Below are 17,184 nucleotides of genomic sequence, written 5' to 3'. Positions count from 1 at the left end.
TCTGCGCCGGCGGGATCCCGGCGTGGCGTGTTCGAATCCTGACTCTGCCACCTCGTGCTGGGGGCCCCGGGCCGTCGGCTTCTCTTCTCGGTGCCTCCTGTCGACCCCACTTCATCAGGCTGTTGTGAGGAATGAGTTAACAGATCCAATGCACTTAGTACGTACCAGGAGTTAACTGTTAGTTCATTCATGTATGTTAGTGTACCTTCCACATGCCACCACTGGTCCCTAGTTGCCTTAGCCCAGCCGTTCTCAAACGGGGCAGATCTGTCCTCCTCCCTCCCCCAGGATCATGTGTCCATGTCTGGAGACATTGCTGTTTGTCAAGACTAAGGGAGTGTTACTGGTATCTGGTAGCAGAAACCCGGGATGCTGCCCAGGACGCGTCCCACCAGGAAGAATTATCCAGCCTGATGACAACAGTGCCCGCCGAGGTTGAGAAACCAGCCTTTGCCTCTTAGCATTAAGGGCAGGGACCTGGGTTCAAATCCTGCTCTGCCATTGGCAAGCTGTGTGACACTGGGGAAGTGATTCCACACCCCCTGCCTCAGTTTCCCCATCTTTAGATTGTGTATAATAACAATGCCCACTCTGAGGGTGTTGTGAGCACTGAGTTGACACATGTACGGTGCGTGCAACAGGGCCTGACATAAGGACTGTTGTCATATTAGTATGTCACAGCTGTGCCTTTAGCATATGGCCAGCCAATGGGATGTCCTTAACATATTAGTGGATGGTACATTGCTGGCATGTCAGCCAGGTGTCACTAATCTGGCCTTGACATACGTGGCATGCTGTGGGCATGTCACCCTGTGGTCCAGGGGTGAGATCTGGCTAGCTGGGGCTGCTTGCAGGTATTCCCTCCAGGTCATCTTGGCTGGGACAGGGATGTATGGGGATGTCCATGGCCGGAAACCTGCTAACACATTCAACCCACAGGTAGATGGGGAGGGTGAGATCCAGGATCTTGCTCCCCCCAGGGTCTTATGAGGGGCTGCAGGAGACAGAGGTGGGCTGCCAGATTCTCAGCAGAAAGGACTGCTGTTCCTTGAGCTCTCCCCTATGCCAGGCACTGCAGAGGCCTTGCTTCTGCTGATTCTCACAAGGCCGGCATTATCATTAGCCCATTTTACAGATGTGATAACAGAGGCTCAGAGAGAAGGGAGTTGTCTACAGTTAAGGGCTGTTGGTTTCTGGAGTTAAACCGAGGGCGGTTTAACTACCACAAATGGCAGTTCTGCCTCAAGACTGGAGAGAGACACAGAGAGATGGCGTCAGAGATGCCAACAGCCTGTGAGACAGACACAGGGACTGGGAGACCCAGCCAGAGGCCCGGTGAACAGTGGGGGTTGGGGAGGAGTAGGGTAACGTTGGCCTCTGTCTGGCTAAGCCCCCCACAAAAGAATAACCCAGGCCGCCCCCCTAGGTGGAAACAATGACACAATCAGCTCCCAATACCAAGGCCCTGACATCACGAAAGGGGGGTGGCCAAGGTGGGGGGGCGCCCCGCCCCTTGGCAGGCCCCTGTGGCCAATGGGACGGCCTTGGAAGAGGCCCGGGCCGCCTCGTAGCTTCAAAAACGTGTGAGGAGGCAAGAGGGTGCAGACAGAGCCTCAGCTGCTGCAGCGTCCTCAGAGCCACTGCCACCACCACCACCACCGGCCAGCATGTCCTCTGCCCATTTCAACCGAGGCCCCGCCTACGGTCTGTCAGCCGAGGTCAAGAACAAGGTAGGGCTAAAGGGCCGCCCCTGGTCTGGCCTACACACCCTGCCAGGCCAGAGGCCCCGCTCTTGGGGTTCCCTGGACGCCCTCCTGCCTGTCCCATGTGACTTGGAACCTGGGAGGGAAGAGGGACAAGTATACCATAGAGGTTGCCTTCCTCCCCCTCTTGAGCATCCCAGAGCCCACAGCTGCTGCTGGGGGGAGGGGGGAGTGGGGGGCACGCAGGGAACTGCAGGCAAACAGAGCGGCCATTCCACTGTGAAGACCCCACTTCATCAGAATCCCCCGTGAACCCTTTGTTTTCCTGGTGGGCTGGGGGAGACTTGATCGTCCCCACTCCCCCAGGCTGACAAAGAAGTTGGGGAGCACTTCAGAGCTGGAGTTCCTGGGAGGTGAAGCCTAGAAAGTGAAGGGAGAGGAGGCAGCTGAGAAGGGCAGAGTGGGCATTAGAAACAGGGCAGGGGTCTCCTAATTTCGGCATTAGGCAGGCATTGAGACATGACCTTCATGCTATGGATGGGTAAACTGAGGTTCCGAGTGGAGAGGCAAGTAGCTAGGGTCCCACAAAAGGGAGGTGCAGAGCTATGCCCTTGGCCTCGCCCCCCTTCTACACCAGGATGGGGTCAGCTTCTCCAAGGAAGCAAACTTGAAGTCTCCAACCCACTGGAATGCCCCCATGAGGCCTGCCAGGGGAGGAGTCCCAGCCCCATTCCACAGAGGGGAACACTGAGGCGCAGGATGGCTTTTGCCAGGGAGCGAGGAAGTGTGGAGCTAGTATTGGAATCTCGGTTGGGGATCCTCGTGGCTGGAGAAGGGAGCAGGTGGGGGGCGGGTGCTCATGCGGGAGACACATCCCAGTGCTCCCCGCCTCTGCCCCCCCTTCCAGCGCCGGCCCAGGAGCCCAGAGGAGCCGCCACGCCATATAAGGAGGCCTCAGGGAGCCCAGCCCCAGGGCCGTGCTATATAAGGGCCGGTTTGCTTTATAAAGCCAGGCTGGTGGGGAGGGGGGTGGCAGGGCCTGGGCCAGGTGAGGGGTCCACTCTCTTCCCCCGCCCCCTCCCCCAGGAGAAGGGGCAGTCAGGTCCCCCAGGGGCTGGGAGCCTGTCTGGGCTGGAGGCCGAGGATTCTAGAGAAACAGAGATTCTGGGAGCCTGAGACAGGAGAGAGACAGATGGGGGAGGGCGAGCCAGGGGTGAGATAAGACTGAGACTGGATGGAGGGGTAGAGGGGGGAGACAGACGAGCCCCACCCCCACCAGAGGCAGGGAACCTGAAGTCCGAAATGGAGAGTGATCCACAGATGGATGGTGGGCCCCACCCCCAGCCAGACTAGGAGAGATGGGGACAGGCTACAGGGCCAAGTAAAGACAGACACAGCTGGGGAGAGACACAGGACCCCGGGAGTGGGAGAGAGACAGAGAAACAGACACGGCGCTCGCTCGGAGCCAGAAGCAAGACCGAGACAGGCCCGACCCTCTGCCAGAGCTGGAGCCCCAGATGACGACCTGGAGACAGACAGAGATGCAAGACAGAGCAGTCCCCTGCACAGCAGCATTCAGGGCACCTCCTCAGGGCTCCTCCCCCTTCGCCAGAGGCTCCCAGTCTTCCAGGAAGGGGGGGGCTAGGAGGGAGGGGGTGACGGAGAGGAGGCAGGGCCAGGGAAAGCAAAGCCCCAAGTTTGGCCTGGAGGGGAAACCGGGAGGCCAGGCACCACCCCCAACTCAGAGTATCCCCCTCTCCACCCACCCGTTTGAATTCTTGGTGCCAAACCTCAGAATGCCCGGAATGGCCCCCTGGGCAGGTGCCACCTCAGCCCTGGCCCTCGGCCCCCTAAGGCACCCCCCACCCCCACCCATGGACACTGGCAGAATTGCCTTAGTTGGGAAGGGATGGGGAAGGAGATCAGGCTTAGGGAGCAAAGCCTGCCCCCCAAATCCTCACCATCATCTCTGTGCCCCCCACCCCCAGCTGGCCCAGAAGTATGACCTCCAGCGGGAACAGGAGCTTCGAGAGTGGATTGAGGGGGTGACAGGACGCCGCATAGGCACCAACTTCATGGACGGCCTCAAAGATGGCATCATTCTTTGCGAGTAAGTGGGGCACTGTTGGCCCAGACTCTGCCTCGGGCTCACCCGCAACCCCTTCACCGACCATGAGCTGGGTTGAGCACTTTCTATCTCAGACCTTGAAACAGCCCTCCTCTTAGATGGCAAATAGTCATTGTGCCCATTGAACAGGAAAGAAAACTGAGGCTGATTCAGGTAAAACCTCGCCCAAAGTCCCATGCAGCTCCAACAGAAATGACTCCAGATTCTAGCATCTTCACCACCACGCGCACAGGCCCATCTATGGCCTCCAGCGTCCCAAGAAAGAGAGGTCACAGCTAAAAGACAACAGGCAACATCGCTGGCTTGGTGACACAGGGATGTGCCACAGTAATTTAAGTAGGCTCTGATTTTCTGCTCTTCTCAGAACTCAAATCACTGAGAAAGATGCAAACCTTAAAAAAAAAAAGATGCAAGCCCTCACAGCTCCCAAGCCGATTCCAGATTCAACAACTCCAATGCTGGGCGGGGCCTGAGCCCAGCAGAGGTCCTGTCTGTATCGCTGAGTCTGACCCAGGGCAGGTGACTGTGAGGACCAGAGTGTGCCCTTGGGAATGTTCCTTACCCAGCCCTAGTGCTGCAAAGGGGGCCGACAGGAGTCTCTCGCTCTACAATATCCACTGGGGACAAGGAGTAGGGAGACAGCCTGGTGTCCCAGCTCAGTCAGGGCTGCTGGGCCTTAACGAGTGCAGAGCCGCCCTGGCTGGTGTGGCTACGTGGTTAGAGCATCAGCCCTTGGACCGAAGGGTTGTGGGTTCAATTCCAGGTCAAAGGCATGTAACTGGGTTGCAGGTTTGATTCCCTGGTCCCGGTTGGGGTGCATGCGGGAAGCAAACCATCGATGTGTCTCTGTCACATTGATGTTTCTCTCTCCTCTCCCCCTCCTTCCCTCCCTTCCCTCTTTCTAAAAATCAATGGAGAAAATATCCTCAGGTGAGAACTAACAAACAAAGAAAGAGTGCAGAGCCACTCACCCACTAGGTCCCTGCTCACCCGGCATTGATGGAGCCTCCGCTATGTGTCAGGTGTAGGCCCTGGGACAGTGAACAAAGCAGCCTCGGAGCTCATAGGGAGCTTTAGTCCTAGCGGGGAGATGGGTTCCACAATCCATGGGACAATCACATACTTGCTTACGGTGGGAAGTGACGTGAGAAGAGTCGTGGGGGAGGATGGGGGCCGGGGCGGGCGAAGGCAGCTGCTTTGTGCAGAATGGTCTGGGAGGTCTTTGAGAGGTAACATTGCCAGAACCCTGGGTGAAGTGAGGGAGGAGACCAGGCGGGTGTCTGAGGGAAGAGTGGGCCAGGCAAGGGGGCAGCCAGTGCAAAGGCCCTGAGGGGAGTGGCTGGCACAGGAGGATTGGGGAAACGGAGGGGTTGGTCGGGGGCCGGGTGACATGGGGCCTGGTAGTTATGCTAAGGAGTTAGGAAACCATGGGAGCATCTGGAGGTGGGGAGTAACTGGAATTGTTTTTAAAGGGCCATTCTAGCTGCCAGAGGAAGGGTCTGTAGGGGGTGAGGTGGAAGCTGGGAGCCCACAGGGAGCCGCTGGGGACTCCTCGCAGGGCGGTGGGACGCTGTGGCCTTTGGAAGGCAGAACCAGAGCCTTGCTGAGGGGCTGGGTGTGGGGCGACAGAAGGCAGAGGAGAGTCAAGGACAAGTCTGAGGGTGTTGCCTGTGTCCTGGGAGGGTGGGTTTCCTGAGCTGGGAAGGGGAAAGTTCTGTGGGCAGAGGCGGGTGTCAGGGGTCCGGGGTGGGTGCGTTGATTTGACACATCCGTGTGTGGAGCTGGGTTGGAGAGAAGGAGGCCGGGGCTCCAGGGAGATGCTGGGGAGTGGCTGGCATGTCAGTGGCATTTGAAGTCAAGAGACTGGATGAGGTCAAGGGGTGAGTGTGGCAGAGGTGAGGCCTGAGCTGCAGGCTCTCCTTGGTGTACAGGAGCGAAGGAGACCGCACGGACTCCAGGAGGTGGGGCGCACCAGGGGACCCCCACCTTCGACAAGGAGACTGACGGACAGAGTCTGCTCCTGTGCTTGGTTTCCCGTCTTTTTCCCCTTTCCCCCAATATTTTTATTGATTTCAGAAAGGAAGAGGGGGAAGAGATAGAAACATCAATGATGAGATTCATTATCGGCTGCCTCCGCACGCCCCACACTGGGACTTGAGCCCACAACCCGGGCATGTGACCTGCTGGTTCACAGGTCGATGCTCAACCACTGAACCACACCAGCCAGGCTGGTTTCCCACCTTGGTCCTGCCTGTGTTTTGGGGGTGTATTTTGGTGAGGGATCCAGGTGAGAGTGACTGCAGTGGGAAACAGCAACATGGATGTCGCCTACGGACTGTCATCCTGACCCCTTGTCCTGTTGGGTTGGGCAGGGGTGGGGCAGCAGGGGTCACCTTGTCACTCCTCTCCCCTACTCCTTGTAGGTTCATTAATAAGCTCCAGCCAGGCTCCGTGAAGAAGGTCAATGAATCGACACAAAATTGGCACCAGGTGAGCCCAGACTCTTAACTCTTTCAACCCCTGGCCACAGCCCCTCAGCACCACCCTCTGCCTCGCCCCTGCCTTGACTGCCCCCTGCCTCTCCAGCTGGAGAACATAGGCAACTTCATCAAAGCCATCACCAAGTACGGGGTGAGGCCCCACGACATCTTTGAGGCCAATGACCTGTTCGAGAACACCAACTACACCCAGGTGCAGTCCACCCTCCTGGCCCTGGCCAGCATGGTGAGTGTGGCTCCAAGGTGGGCATGGGCGGAGGGGCTGTGGGCGGTCTGGGCTGGAATTCAGGTGGGGCCACTCACGTCCCTGAGCCCAGCGTGGGTGGGAGGGGACCGTGCAGCCCGAGGCTCCCTCCTCAGTCCCTGCCCCCCTCCCTCCCTTCCCCAGGCCAAGACGAAAGGGAACAAGGTGAACGTGGGTGTGAAGTATGCCGAGAAGCAGGAGCGGAAATTTGAGCCGGAGAAGCTTCGAGAGGGGCGGAACATCATTGGGCTGCAGGTACTGCCCTTCCCCACCCGAGTCTCACTGCCCGGCTGGAGGTGGAGGCGGGATGGCATCCTGGTCCCTGCGGGCTTTGGGGACAGCGTATTTGGCCTTGATGCTCTAACGCTGTACCTGACCCACTCCCGCAGCAGCTCTGGAAGGCAGGCTGTTACCGTCAGACCATTTATATGGAAACAGGCCTGGAGAAGCTGGCTCAGCTGTCAGGCTCTCCCAGGTGACGAGTGGCCAAGCTGGGACTTGAACCTGTCAGTCAGGCCTGGGTGCTCTGAGCCACTCGCTGAGCTGTGACACTTTCTCTGGGCCTCGGCTTCCTGTCTGTAGCCTGAGTGGAAACTGCCTTGTTAGAGGCCTGTGAGTGTCCACGGGCATCGGCACATGTGTGGTCCGTGGTGAGGCTCTGTAACCTTGAAGTGCCTCTCCTTCTGGATCCTTAGATGGGCACCAACAAGTTTGCCAGCCAGCAGGGCATGACGGCCTATGGTACCCGGCGCCACCTCTACGACCCCAAGCTGGGCACGGACCAACCCCTGGACCAGGCCACCATCAGCCTGCAGATGGGCACCAACAAGGGAGCCAGCCAGGTGTGTGGGGGGCCATGGGGCGGCTGGTGGGGCTCTTGCCCTTCGCCATGCCCACGGCCTGACTGCGCTGCCTCCGCAGGCCGGCATGACGGCTCCGGGGACCAAGCGGCAGATCTTCGAGCCGGGGCTGGGCATGGAGCACTGCGACAGTCTCAACGTCAGCCTGCAGATGGGCAGCAATAAGGGGGCCTCGCAGCGGGGCATGACGGTGTATGGGCTGCCGCGCCAGGTTTACGACCCCAAGTACTGCCTGACGACCGATTACCCCGAACTGGGCGAGCCTGCCCACAACCACCACCCACACAACTACTACAATTCTGCCTAGGGCCCTGGGCCTCCCGCCTTCCCCCCCACCCCAGGGAGGCTGGCTGCTGCTCAGCAGGGCCTAGCCCGGCCCCGCTAACCCCTGCCCCCTGCATGGCGCCCTCCAGCCCCTGGCACCTGCCTACAGGGTTAGCACTGGGGGGAGGAGCAGACTGGGGGGTCTGTGTGTAGGGGGGAGGGGGCTCTCCTCCCTGGAGCACTGCAGGGCCCAACATCGAGCCAGGTGTTCCCAACAGCATCCAAAGGACGCACTGAGCAAAGCTACCCCAGCTGCCCCCCACTCCCTCACAGGTGGGTTCCCCCCAGGACAAGAAGCCCCCCAAGCAAAGCCCCCAGAGCCCAGGCTCAGCCTGCCTCCACCCCATTCCCACAATGGGAGCCAACTGCATGCCCAGAGACCCAGCGGACACACGCGGTTTGGTTTGCAGCGACTGGCGTATGTGGATGTGACAGCGGTGTTTGTAATGCGAGCACTTTCTTTTTCTATTTCACTGGAGCACAATAAATGGCTATAAAATCATCTGAAGACTCAGGTTGCTCTGTCCTGGAGCCTGTATGGCTCTTGCACATGCACAAACAGCCTTGCTCAGATACCCTGCATTGACCAAACACACTTCTGCACAGGCACACATACTCCCACACACTCTATACACACAGGCTCACAGCCACTCGCTGGACCCAGGACACACGGACATGTACTCACACACACACACCTCTTGGTGGATATGGTGTGCACAGGCTTGCTGCAGCCTTAGAGGCACCTACAGATACTCACACATGCAGTACACACTCCCACATAAAAAGACACGTAACAACACACCCTCTCACATATGCACACAATACCCACACACACATGCTCAGAACCCATGTACTTTGCCAGGGGGCCTGTGAGTTGTGAGGAAAAACCAAGGTGCTGGGATGGGCTAGATGGGACAGGTGACCTTGGGCAAGTCACTTCCCCTCCTCAGGTCTGTTTTTCCATCAGGAAAATGGGGACAGCAAGGCTCATGGGGAAGCTTAAATGACTACACCAAATAGGATGTTTGGCACCGACCAATGGACAAGCTGGGTCCTGGAGGCCCCTGTGGGCAGGGGGACCCCATTAGTCCTGGATTGCAATGTGTGGAGGGGAGAGGGGACAGGACAGTGGGCGAGGATGGGCATTTCGGGGGCCCAACTTTACTGACTGTCAGAGCAGTTGAGTAGCTGACTGAGGGCATGGCTGTCTTATGCGCCAGGCTCACTCTGCCCTCTTCTTACGGCTGATCCCCCAGTCTCGCCTGCCATTCCAGGACCCTAGAAGTCTGTGGCCAGGCCCCCAACCTCCCTGTTTCAGAGGGGACCCTGTTCTGTGACGTCGACCCCAGTCATCCCTCTTGCAAGCCACCAACTGTCAGGGCTCCAAGGAGAGGATGCAGCCATGCAGGGGTCACAGCGCAGCCTTCTCTCCTCCCCTCCCCAGGGCAGGGGATGAGGCTGGAACGCGGGGGATCTGCAGACAGACATCAGAAGACCTACATGCAGATGATTTAGCCCTTGGGGCCTTGTAAACTGGATTCCAGGCACTCTTGGCCTGGCTACTGTGAGTCCTGCTCCCCGAGGGCCAGCTCTAGAAGCTACGCTGAGGATCCACTCCTGGCTCTGGGCCCTGCCTCCTGTGGAAAACAGCACCATATTAGCACTTGGTCTGTGAGACTGGGGTGGGCGGGCCCTGGATGCCAGAGGACTGAGCCCCCTTTCCCTGGACCCCAGAGGCAATCCCACCCAGGCCCGTCCACCACTTGGCCCATGACCACTGTCTCCTGTCTGGACCAAACCTTCCCTGGGGCCTTGGTGGGGAGGTGGGCGCACCAGGAAGGAGCATCTCAGGGCAGGGTGGACTTCAGGGGGCACATGCCAGACCCAGTAGCTGGGCCTGGGTGGTCAGGGCTTCCTGCCAGCTCAGCATTTGACTGTTCACATCCCTCAACATCCAGGGTGGATTCTAGTCGCTCAAACCAAACGAGGCACCTCCATCCACAGTGTGGCCCCTGGAGGAAGGTTCCATCATCCTTCCCATTGCACCAACGAGAAATCCAAAGCTCAGGGCCCCTGCTGCTCAGGCTCAGGAGGCAGAGCTGGACCTGCCACAGGCTACTGAGAGTCAGGGCCTTCATAACCAGGAGGCCATCCGAGGGCACTGTGCAGTGCCCAGGTGCTCACCATCAGCCGTGCTAAGATGTGTGCTTTTCCCAACACCACCAAGCAAGGAACTCAGTTCCGACACTACCTGGAGATAGTATCAGATCCCATAGAATAAGGGCTCGGTCCTACAAGCTGGTCCTCCCCCACTTCAGCTGCCAATTGCAAGTCCAGGTGCTTGTGACCAACGGGCTATAGATCGTTCAGTCCTCAGGTTTATTATAAAAGGGCATAAGCCAGGAACAGCCTGATGGAAGAGCTGCACAGGGCAAGGCTGGGAAGGAGAGCGGAGCTGCCATGCGCTCCATGCCCACCACCTCCCCAGTTCACCAACCTTTTTATTTAAATTTTTAAATTGAATTTATTGGTTGATAAAATTACATAGGCTTCCCCATAGCCAGTTTGGCTCAGTGGATAGAGCGCTGGCCTGTGGACCAAAGGGTCCCAGGTTCAATTCCGGTCAAGGGCACATTCCTGGGTTATGGGCTTAGTCCAAAGTGCAGGAAGAAGCCAATCAATGATTCCCTCTCATCATCGATGTTTCTCTCTCTTCCTCTCTGAAATCAATAAAAATATATTTTAAAAAATTATATAGGTTTCAACTGTTCACCGTATCTTACTGAAGATTTAGAGACCTTAACCTGTAGTCTCTCCCTGACCCTTCCCAGAGGTGGCTGGGAGTTCCCCTCAGTAATCTAATCACCTGACCTTTCTGGTGACCAGCCCCATCCTGGGTGATCGCACTGGAAATTCCAAGAGTTTTAGTAGCTCTGAGCCATGCACAGGGACAAAGATCAATACATATTGGACCACACCCCTGCATCTGGCTGGTACCTCCAGCCTTCGAGACTCCTCACCAGCCTGGGACAAGGCTCCCTTTAGGACCCTTACTCTTCTCCAGAGCTCCCCAGCCCCACAAAACCAAGAGCTGTCCCCTCAGCCTGCACCCTGGGTGGTGAAGCCAGGCGTCCTGGGTTTAAGGACCAGCTGTGCTGCTTTCTGGCTGTGGGACCTTGGGCCAGTGACCTCCCATCTCTGGCCTGTTTCCTCACCTGCAAGCCTGGGGCACCTGCCTCACGGGGTGGCTGTCGGAACAAGGGGGTAAGGCATGCAAGCCTGAGAGAAGCCACTGCAGAGGGTGGCTCTTGAGAGTTACCTCCATCAGCCAAGAAGCCTTCCCTGACCCCCTGCTCCACGCACCCCAGCTCTGTTGCCCTATTTCTCACTGAACTAAATTCTTGCCCACGTCTGTGGGGGTCATCGGAGTTCCTTGCGCCCAGCACTGCCATGGTTTTACCCTGGATGCTTGTCTAGTGGACAAATGTTGGACAGTTGGAAGGACTGACCATACCCCATTTCCAATGATGTGCCAGGCCTCCCTCCCCCCCTCACTGGGCCCGGGGGGCTGACCAGAACCCAAGAAATCAAGACAGGAGTCTGCGTTGGCTGCTTTATTTAAGGACTGGTGACTAACAGTCCCCAACCCAGCCCCTCCCTCCTGTATAAAAGCAACTACACATGAACCGGGGCCCCCCTGCCAGGGCCCAGCCAGGGGCCAGTGGTGCTGAATCCCAGGCCACAGTCCTTGGAAGGCAGAGGAGGCGTGCAGTCCAGTTCACACGGGGCAAGGTGCTGGGGAGGTGGGTGAGGAGGCGGAGAGTCCTGAGGCTGTCTCTGCTGGGCTTGTCCTCACCCAGGATGTCAGGACATTGGCCCCAGGAGAAGCCAGGGCTCCAGAGCCAGGGGGTCAGGGGCCGAAGGAGGGAGCAAGTCAAAGGCTTTTGGAGCCAAGGGAGGCAGTTCAAACCCCCGGAGCCCCCTGCCCATGAGCACACCCCCATGGCCACACTTGCAGTCACACATTCACATCCACATCCACTCCATACACAGGCAGGGGGCTGCGAAGGCCCTGGACCCACACCCTGGACCTCAGGAATGTCTCTGGATTGGTACCCAGCGGGCTGGTCCTCGGCAGCGAGTCTGCAAAGGGGGTGGGTCCTCTGTTTTGCTACTGATTGGCGGCCTCACAGGCGTCTATCCAATCACTATACACGTCCACCGGTTCTGATAGATCTGAGCCATTGGAGTCAAGGGCAACTGTGGGCATCCGACACCTCCCCTTTCCCGTATACACCTCTGTTGCTCACGCTGATGTCAGCCAGACCCCTACCCTGCACACTATCACCAGCTTAAGCAAGCAGGTAGCACCCATTCCTCTGGGTGGCCAAGGCCCTGCACAGGATACACAACAAGGCCCGAGATGCAAGGCTGATTCTACCCCTGCCCTTGGTGAGGAGCCCTTGAGCAGCCCACCCTGGGCAGGGCAGCCCTGACCACCCCACCCCCACCCCCTGGATAAAGCCCAGTTTCCCAAGGATACACGTGATGGGTGTCTGGAATTCCTCTAGGCACACGGTACAAGAGATGACTCCGGTGTTACGGGCACGGTCCCTGGAATGGGAGGAGATGGAGGGACTGATAAGCAAAGAGGCCTGTATCTAAGGGGGAGCCAATTCCTGCCTGAGTGCGGGGGAGGCCCCGTGAGGCAGGATTCCTGGCCCCCACCCCTCGCTCACATTTTCACGTCACAAGATTTCTCGTGGTTGCAGAAGGGGCAGGTGAACTGGGTCTCTAGAGTGCCTGTCATCTTCTTCTTGGGGGGTGGCTTTCGTTTTGACTTTCTGCGCCCCATGTCTGCAGGAGGGTGAACCTGTGGGGGGAGGAGGACAGATGTCAACGACTCACGGGACCCAGGAGGCCCTGCAGTGGCTGGCCCACAGTGAAAGGAGGACTTGCACAATGGCTCTCTCTGAGGACATCCGACAATTCCAGTGCACTCTGGGTAGAGGGGGTGAGAGCAGGTTCTAGATTCTAACCCTGCCCCACCCCACTTACTACATGACCTCAAGTAGGTAACTTAATCTCCCTGTGCCTCAGTTTCCTTACTTATAAGACAGAGATGAGGTTGCTACCTCAGAGGGGCTGACAGAATGCACTGTATATGGCCCATCCATCGCTGGCACCTACACAGGCGGCCACTGTTCCCGGTGAGGATAACACGAGTGACTGACAGGCCAGTTGTCCAGGGCTGGGCAGAGCCGAAGTGCTCTGGAGCCATGATTTTAGGAGCAGCTGCTCCTCTTATCAAAGGACATGCAAGGACCCCCCAGGAGGAATGAAATTCAAGGGATTTGACAGAGCCTCTGACAGGCTCCCTGGGCAGAAGAGGGAGCTACTGGACAGAGAAGTCTACCCACAGAAGAGAGGCTACTGGACAGAGAAGTGTTTCAAGTGGAGAAATGCCATGTAGAAGGCTGAGGACCAGGCCAGTGGGGGAGGGGCGGGTTGAGGAGGCAACAGACAAGAAAGTTTTAAGTGTTTAGCTGGATCCTGACCGCCAGGGAGAGAAACAACAACCTCACCCTGTGCTTTTAAGGGACTGAGGAATACGGGTCAAAAGTCTGGACAAAGATGGAAGTCAGAACTGGGACAGGGCTGTTTGGGGAGGAGAGAGCAGCTGGCAAGACTGAAGAGACAAATCAGTGGAATGAGTGGGTATGCGAGAGACGGAAGAGTCCAGAATGACCTCCAAGGTTGTGATGGGCGGGGTTGTGTCGAACACAAAAGAACAGTGTTGTTAAAAATGAGTCAGGTGCCACTGGGACATACGTCTTGGAGGCAGAGACCACTGAACGAATCTCCATGCCAGGCGCTGGGCTCAGGGCTCCGCATTCACCATTCCTGAGCCTTCCAAGGAGCTCCCCCTCCCTCCCAATCACACTCTGTCTTTCTCTCTCTCTCCACTGCTGGTTCTAGGATCATTCCTCCGTGACAGGGGAGGTCGGCAATCTGCCAGAAGAAAGACCAGAGTTTCATTCATATTTAGCAATCACTTTCTATGTAACATCCTCATTCATTTTTAAAAATATATTTTATTGATTTTTTACAGAGAGGGACAGAGAGTTAGAAACATCAATGAGACAGAAACATGGATCAGCTGCCTCCTGCACACCCCCTACTGGGAATGTGCCCGAAACCAAGGTACATGCCCTTGACCAGAATCGAACCTGGGACCCTTCAGTCAGCAGGCCGATGCTCTATCCACTGAGCCAAAATGGTTAGAGCACATCCTCATTCATTTAAAAAAATGTTTAAAGCGTGGCTCAGTGGTTGAGTGTCAACCTATGCATCAGGAGGTCACTGTTCGATTCCTGGTCAGGGCACATGCCCAGGGTGCAGGAGGCAGACAATAAATGATTCTCTCTCATCACTGATGTCTCTATCTCTCCCTCTCCCTTCCTCTCTGAAATCAATAAAAATATATTTAAAATTTTTTTTAACTTTTCATTACAGTTTACATTCAACATTTTGTATTAGTTTCAGGTGTACAATATAGTGTTTAGACAATCATATACTCTACAAAGTCTTCCCCTGATATTCCAGTACCCAAATGGCACCATACAGTATTACTGACTGTATTTCCTAGTCCAGCTGTGGGCAAACTACGGCCCGCGGGGCGGGGCCCGGCCCCTTTTAAAAAAAAAAAAAAAAAGACCGTACCCTTTTATGTAATGATGTTTACTTTGAATTTATATTAGTTCACACAAACACTCCATCCATGCTTTTGTTCCGGCCCTCCGGTCCAGTTTAAGAACCCATTGTGGCCCTCGAGTCAAAAAGTTTGCCCACCCCTGTCCTAGGCTGTACTTTACATCCCCATGAGTATTTTGTAACTACCAATTTATATTTCTCAATTCCTTCACCTTTTTCACCGAGCCCCAATCCCCCTCCCCTCTGGCAACCATCAGTCTGTCCTCTGCATTTATGAGTCTGTTTCTGTTTTGTTTGCTTGTTTATCTTGTTCTTTATATTCCACATATAAGTAAAATCATATGGTATTTGTCTTTCTCTGATTTATTTCACTTGGTATAATACCCTTTAGGTCAGTGGTTCTCAACCTTCCTAATGCCACGACCCTTTAATACAGTTCCTCATGCTGTGGTGACCCCCAACCATAAAATTATTTTTGTTGCTACTTCATAACTGTAATTTTGCTACTGTTATGAATCATAATGTAAATATCTGATATGCAAGATGTATTTTCATTGTTACAAATTGAACATAATTAAAGCATAGTGATTAATCACAAAAATAATATGTAATTATATATGTGTTTTCCGATGGTCTTAGTCGACCCCTGTGAAAGGGTCGTTCAACCCCCAAAGGGTCGAGACCCACAGGTTGAGAACCACTGCTCTAGGTCCACCCACCCTGTGGCAACATCCTCAATCTTAACTGAGGATGCGTCCAAGTCACTGAGTAAACAAAAACAGCTGGCAGAGAACACCCACAAGTCCCCAGGACCACCCATGTGGCTTCCCTCCTTTGCCTTGGACCAACAGTCCGAGGTCCACATAAAAACAATTTGTGTCTACTAGATCATTAACAAACACACTCCCATCATTAAAAAACAAACAAACCACCACAAAACAAAACACCTCTTTCTCTGCAGGCGTTTCTAGTAGAGCTGTTTCCCTCCCATTCTCTCTCTACCACCTGCCTCACGCTGGGGCAGTCCCCGCCCCTCAGGGCACTGGACAAACTGGTTTTCTCTTCCTGCCCTTCCCATGGGACCCTCAGACCTACACTCTTACACCCCTGATTCCCTGACAGTTCCTTTCACTCTCAGCTGCTGCTGACCTCCCTCGCCCCCCAATTCTCTAATGAGGAGCCCACCAGCTCCATCTTTGGGCCCCTCCCTCTGCCGACACTCACTTCCATGGAGATCTCACCCAGCCTCAAGGCTTCAGATGCCCCTTCTACACGGATGCCACCTGCCTCTCTGGCCTTGCTGTGTCCTTTGACCCACAGGCTCGCCCCTCTACCTGTCTTGGTCACACCTCCATCTGATGCTAACAAACATTTAAAAGCAACCTGTCGAAAACTGAGCTCCTGACACCTCAACCTGCTCTCTCCCGGTCTTCCCCATCTCCGCAGACAGCAAATCCATCTTTCCAAAAACCCCGGACTCATCCTAGATCTCTCTCTCTCTCTCACACACACACACACCCAGCTCTTATCTGATCCTGTTGCTGCTGGTCCTCTAAAACACATTCAGAACCTGACCACCTCTCACCACCTCCAGGGCCACTGTCCTGGTCTGAGTCCAGAGTCCTGGTCACCTCTGGCCTGGATGATCACAACAGCCTCCTCACCGGTCTCCCTGCAGCTCCACATGCAAATCCCACGAGGGCAGGGACATTTGGCTTTTATTCGTATCCTCAGGGCTGAGAATTGTTCGTGGCACAGAGCTAGCGCTCAACAGATACTTACAGAGCCAATGAATGAACAAACGAATGCCAGGCCCGACACTACACCACACAATGCTGCAATCAAGGCAGGCAAGGTTTCTGCTCTTGTGAAACTTCTATGGTCGTGGACGAAGACAGACCCTGAACAAGTTAACTAATAAGGGAAATGACTCCAGATATTGTTAAGCCCTGCAAGGTTAACCCCAGGGCAGGTGAAACACTCCCGGAAGGGGGGCTGCTTCGGATAAGGGCAGAGTGGGAAGGACCCGCTGGGCAGGTCACTTCCGATGAGACCTGGATGACCAGAAGGCACCACGCAAGGCAGTCCAGGCAGAGGGAGCAGCAACTGCAAAGGCTGCGAGGCAGACGCTTTTCTCGAGAGAGAGAGAGAAGAGGCTGGTACAGCTGAAGCTCGGCGGACAACGGGGAGACGCGGGGAGATGGGTATGAGATGCGACAGAAGCGGGAGCAGCAGCCAGACCCCACGAGACCCTGCAGACTTCAGGAAGGTGCGGTCGGTTCTGCAGCCCATGCTCTCACCTACCGGGGCAGTTTCCCCCAAAGTCCAGCCCTGGGTACCACCTGCAACAGAACCACCCGGGCGCCCTCAGAAAAGGCTGGTTTCTGGGCCTCGTCCAGATCCACCCGCACTGGGATGTCAGTTCTGGGGGGGCCGGGCCGTGATCTGCCCGCTGCTGAAGCCCAGCAGACGCAGTGACCGGTGCGCATTAAGCGCTCAGTGACTACGTGTTGGATGAATAAATGAGCCTCCCGAATCGGAAGCTACAGATGCCCCCCCATCTCATTTTACCCGGCGACTACAGTAACCTACCCACCCCACCACAGAACTGGGGGCTGAACTGCCAAAGCCCCAGGGGTCTCGGCCGGTCCTTCGGTGACGACGACCAAACGCGCCGACAGAGGGATGGCGGGGTGGTGGGGGTGGGGGGTCG

At 56.2% G+C, this 17,184-nt stretch overlaps 2 protein-coding genes across 2 annotated transcripts in view; one reads left to right on the top strand and one right to left on the bottom strand.

Moving 5' to 3' along the window:
- The first annotated feature begins 1,498 nt into the window (after positions 1–1,498).
- Positions 1,499–8,259, top strand: CNN1 (calponin 1, basic, smooth muscle). The gene is made up of 7 exons (XM_005861358.2): positions 1,499–1,730; positions 3,692–3,813; positions 6,255–6,321; positions 6,418–6,555; positions 6,718–6,828; positions 7,269–7,415; positions 7,495–8,259. The coding sequence occupies exons 1-7, from the start codon at positions 1,668–1,670 to the stop codon at positions 7,738–7,740; spliced, it is 894 nt and encodes a 297-aa protein (XP_005861420.1). The 5' UTR covers positions 1,499–1,667; the 3' UTR covers positions 7,741–8,259.
- Positions 8,260–11,356: 3,097 nt separating this feature from the next.
- Positions 11,357–17,184, bottom strand: part of ELOF1 (ELF1 homolog, elongation factor 1) — a 6,520-nt gene continuing 692 nt past the window's right edge. Inside the window, exons 2-4 of the mRNA XM_005861357.2 lie at positions 12,497–12,630; positions 12,301–12,371; positions 11,357–11,993 (exon numbers count right to left, since the gene is read on the bottom strand). Of these exons, the coding sequence (XP_005861419.1) occupies positions 11,929–11,993; positions 12,301–12,371; positions 12,497–12,612 (252 nt within the window). The 5' untranslated portion in view covers positions 12,613–12,630 and the 3' untranslated portion in view covers positions 11,357–11,928. The remainder of the gene's footprint in view (positions 11,994–12,300; positions 12,372–12,496; positions 12,631–17,184) is intronic.

The sequence above is a fragment of the Myotis brandtii genome, unplaced genomic scaffold (genome assembly GCF_000412655.1).
Source record: "Myotis brandtii unplaced genomic scaffold, ASM41265v1 scaffold1496, whole genome shotgun sequence".
In the NCBI taxonomy this organism is placed as follows: Eukaryota; Metazoa; Chordata; class Mammalia; order Chiroptera; family Vespertilionidae; genus Myotis; species Myotis brandtii.
This window is presented reverse-complemented; position numbering and strand designations above follow the sequence as displayed.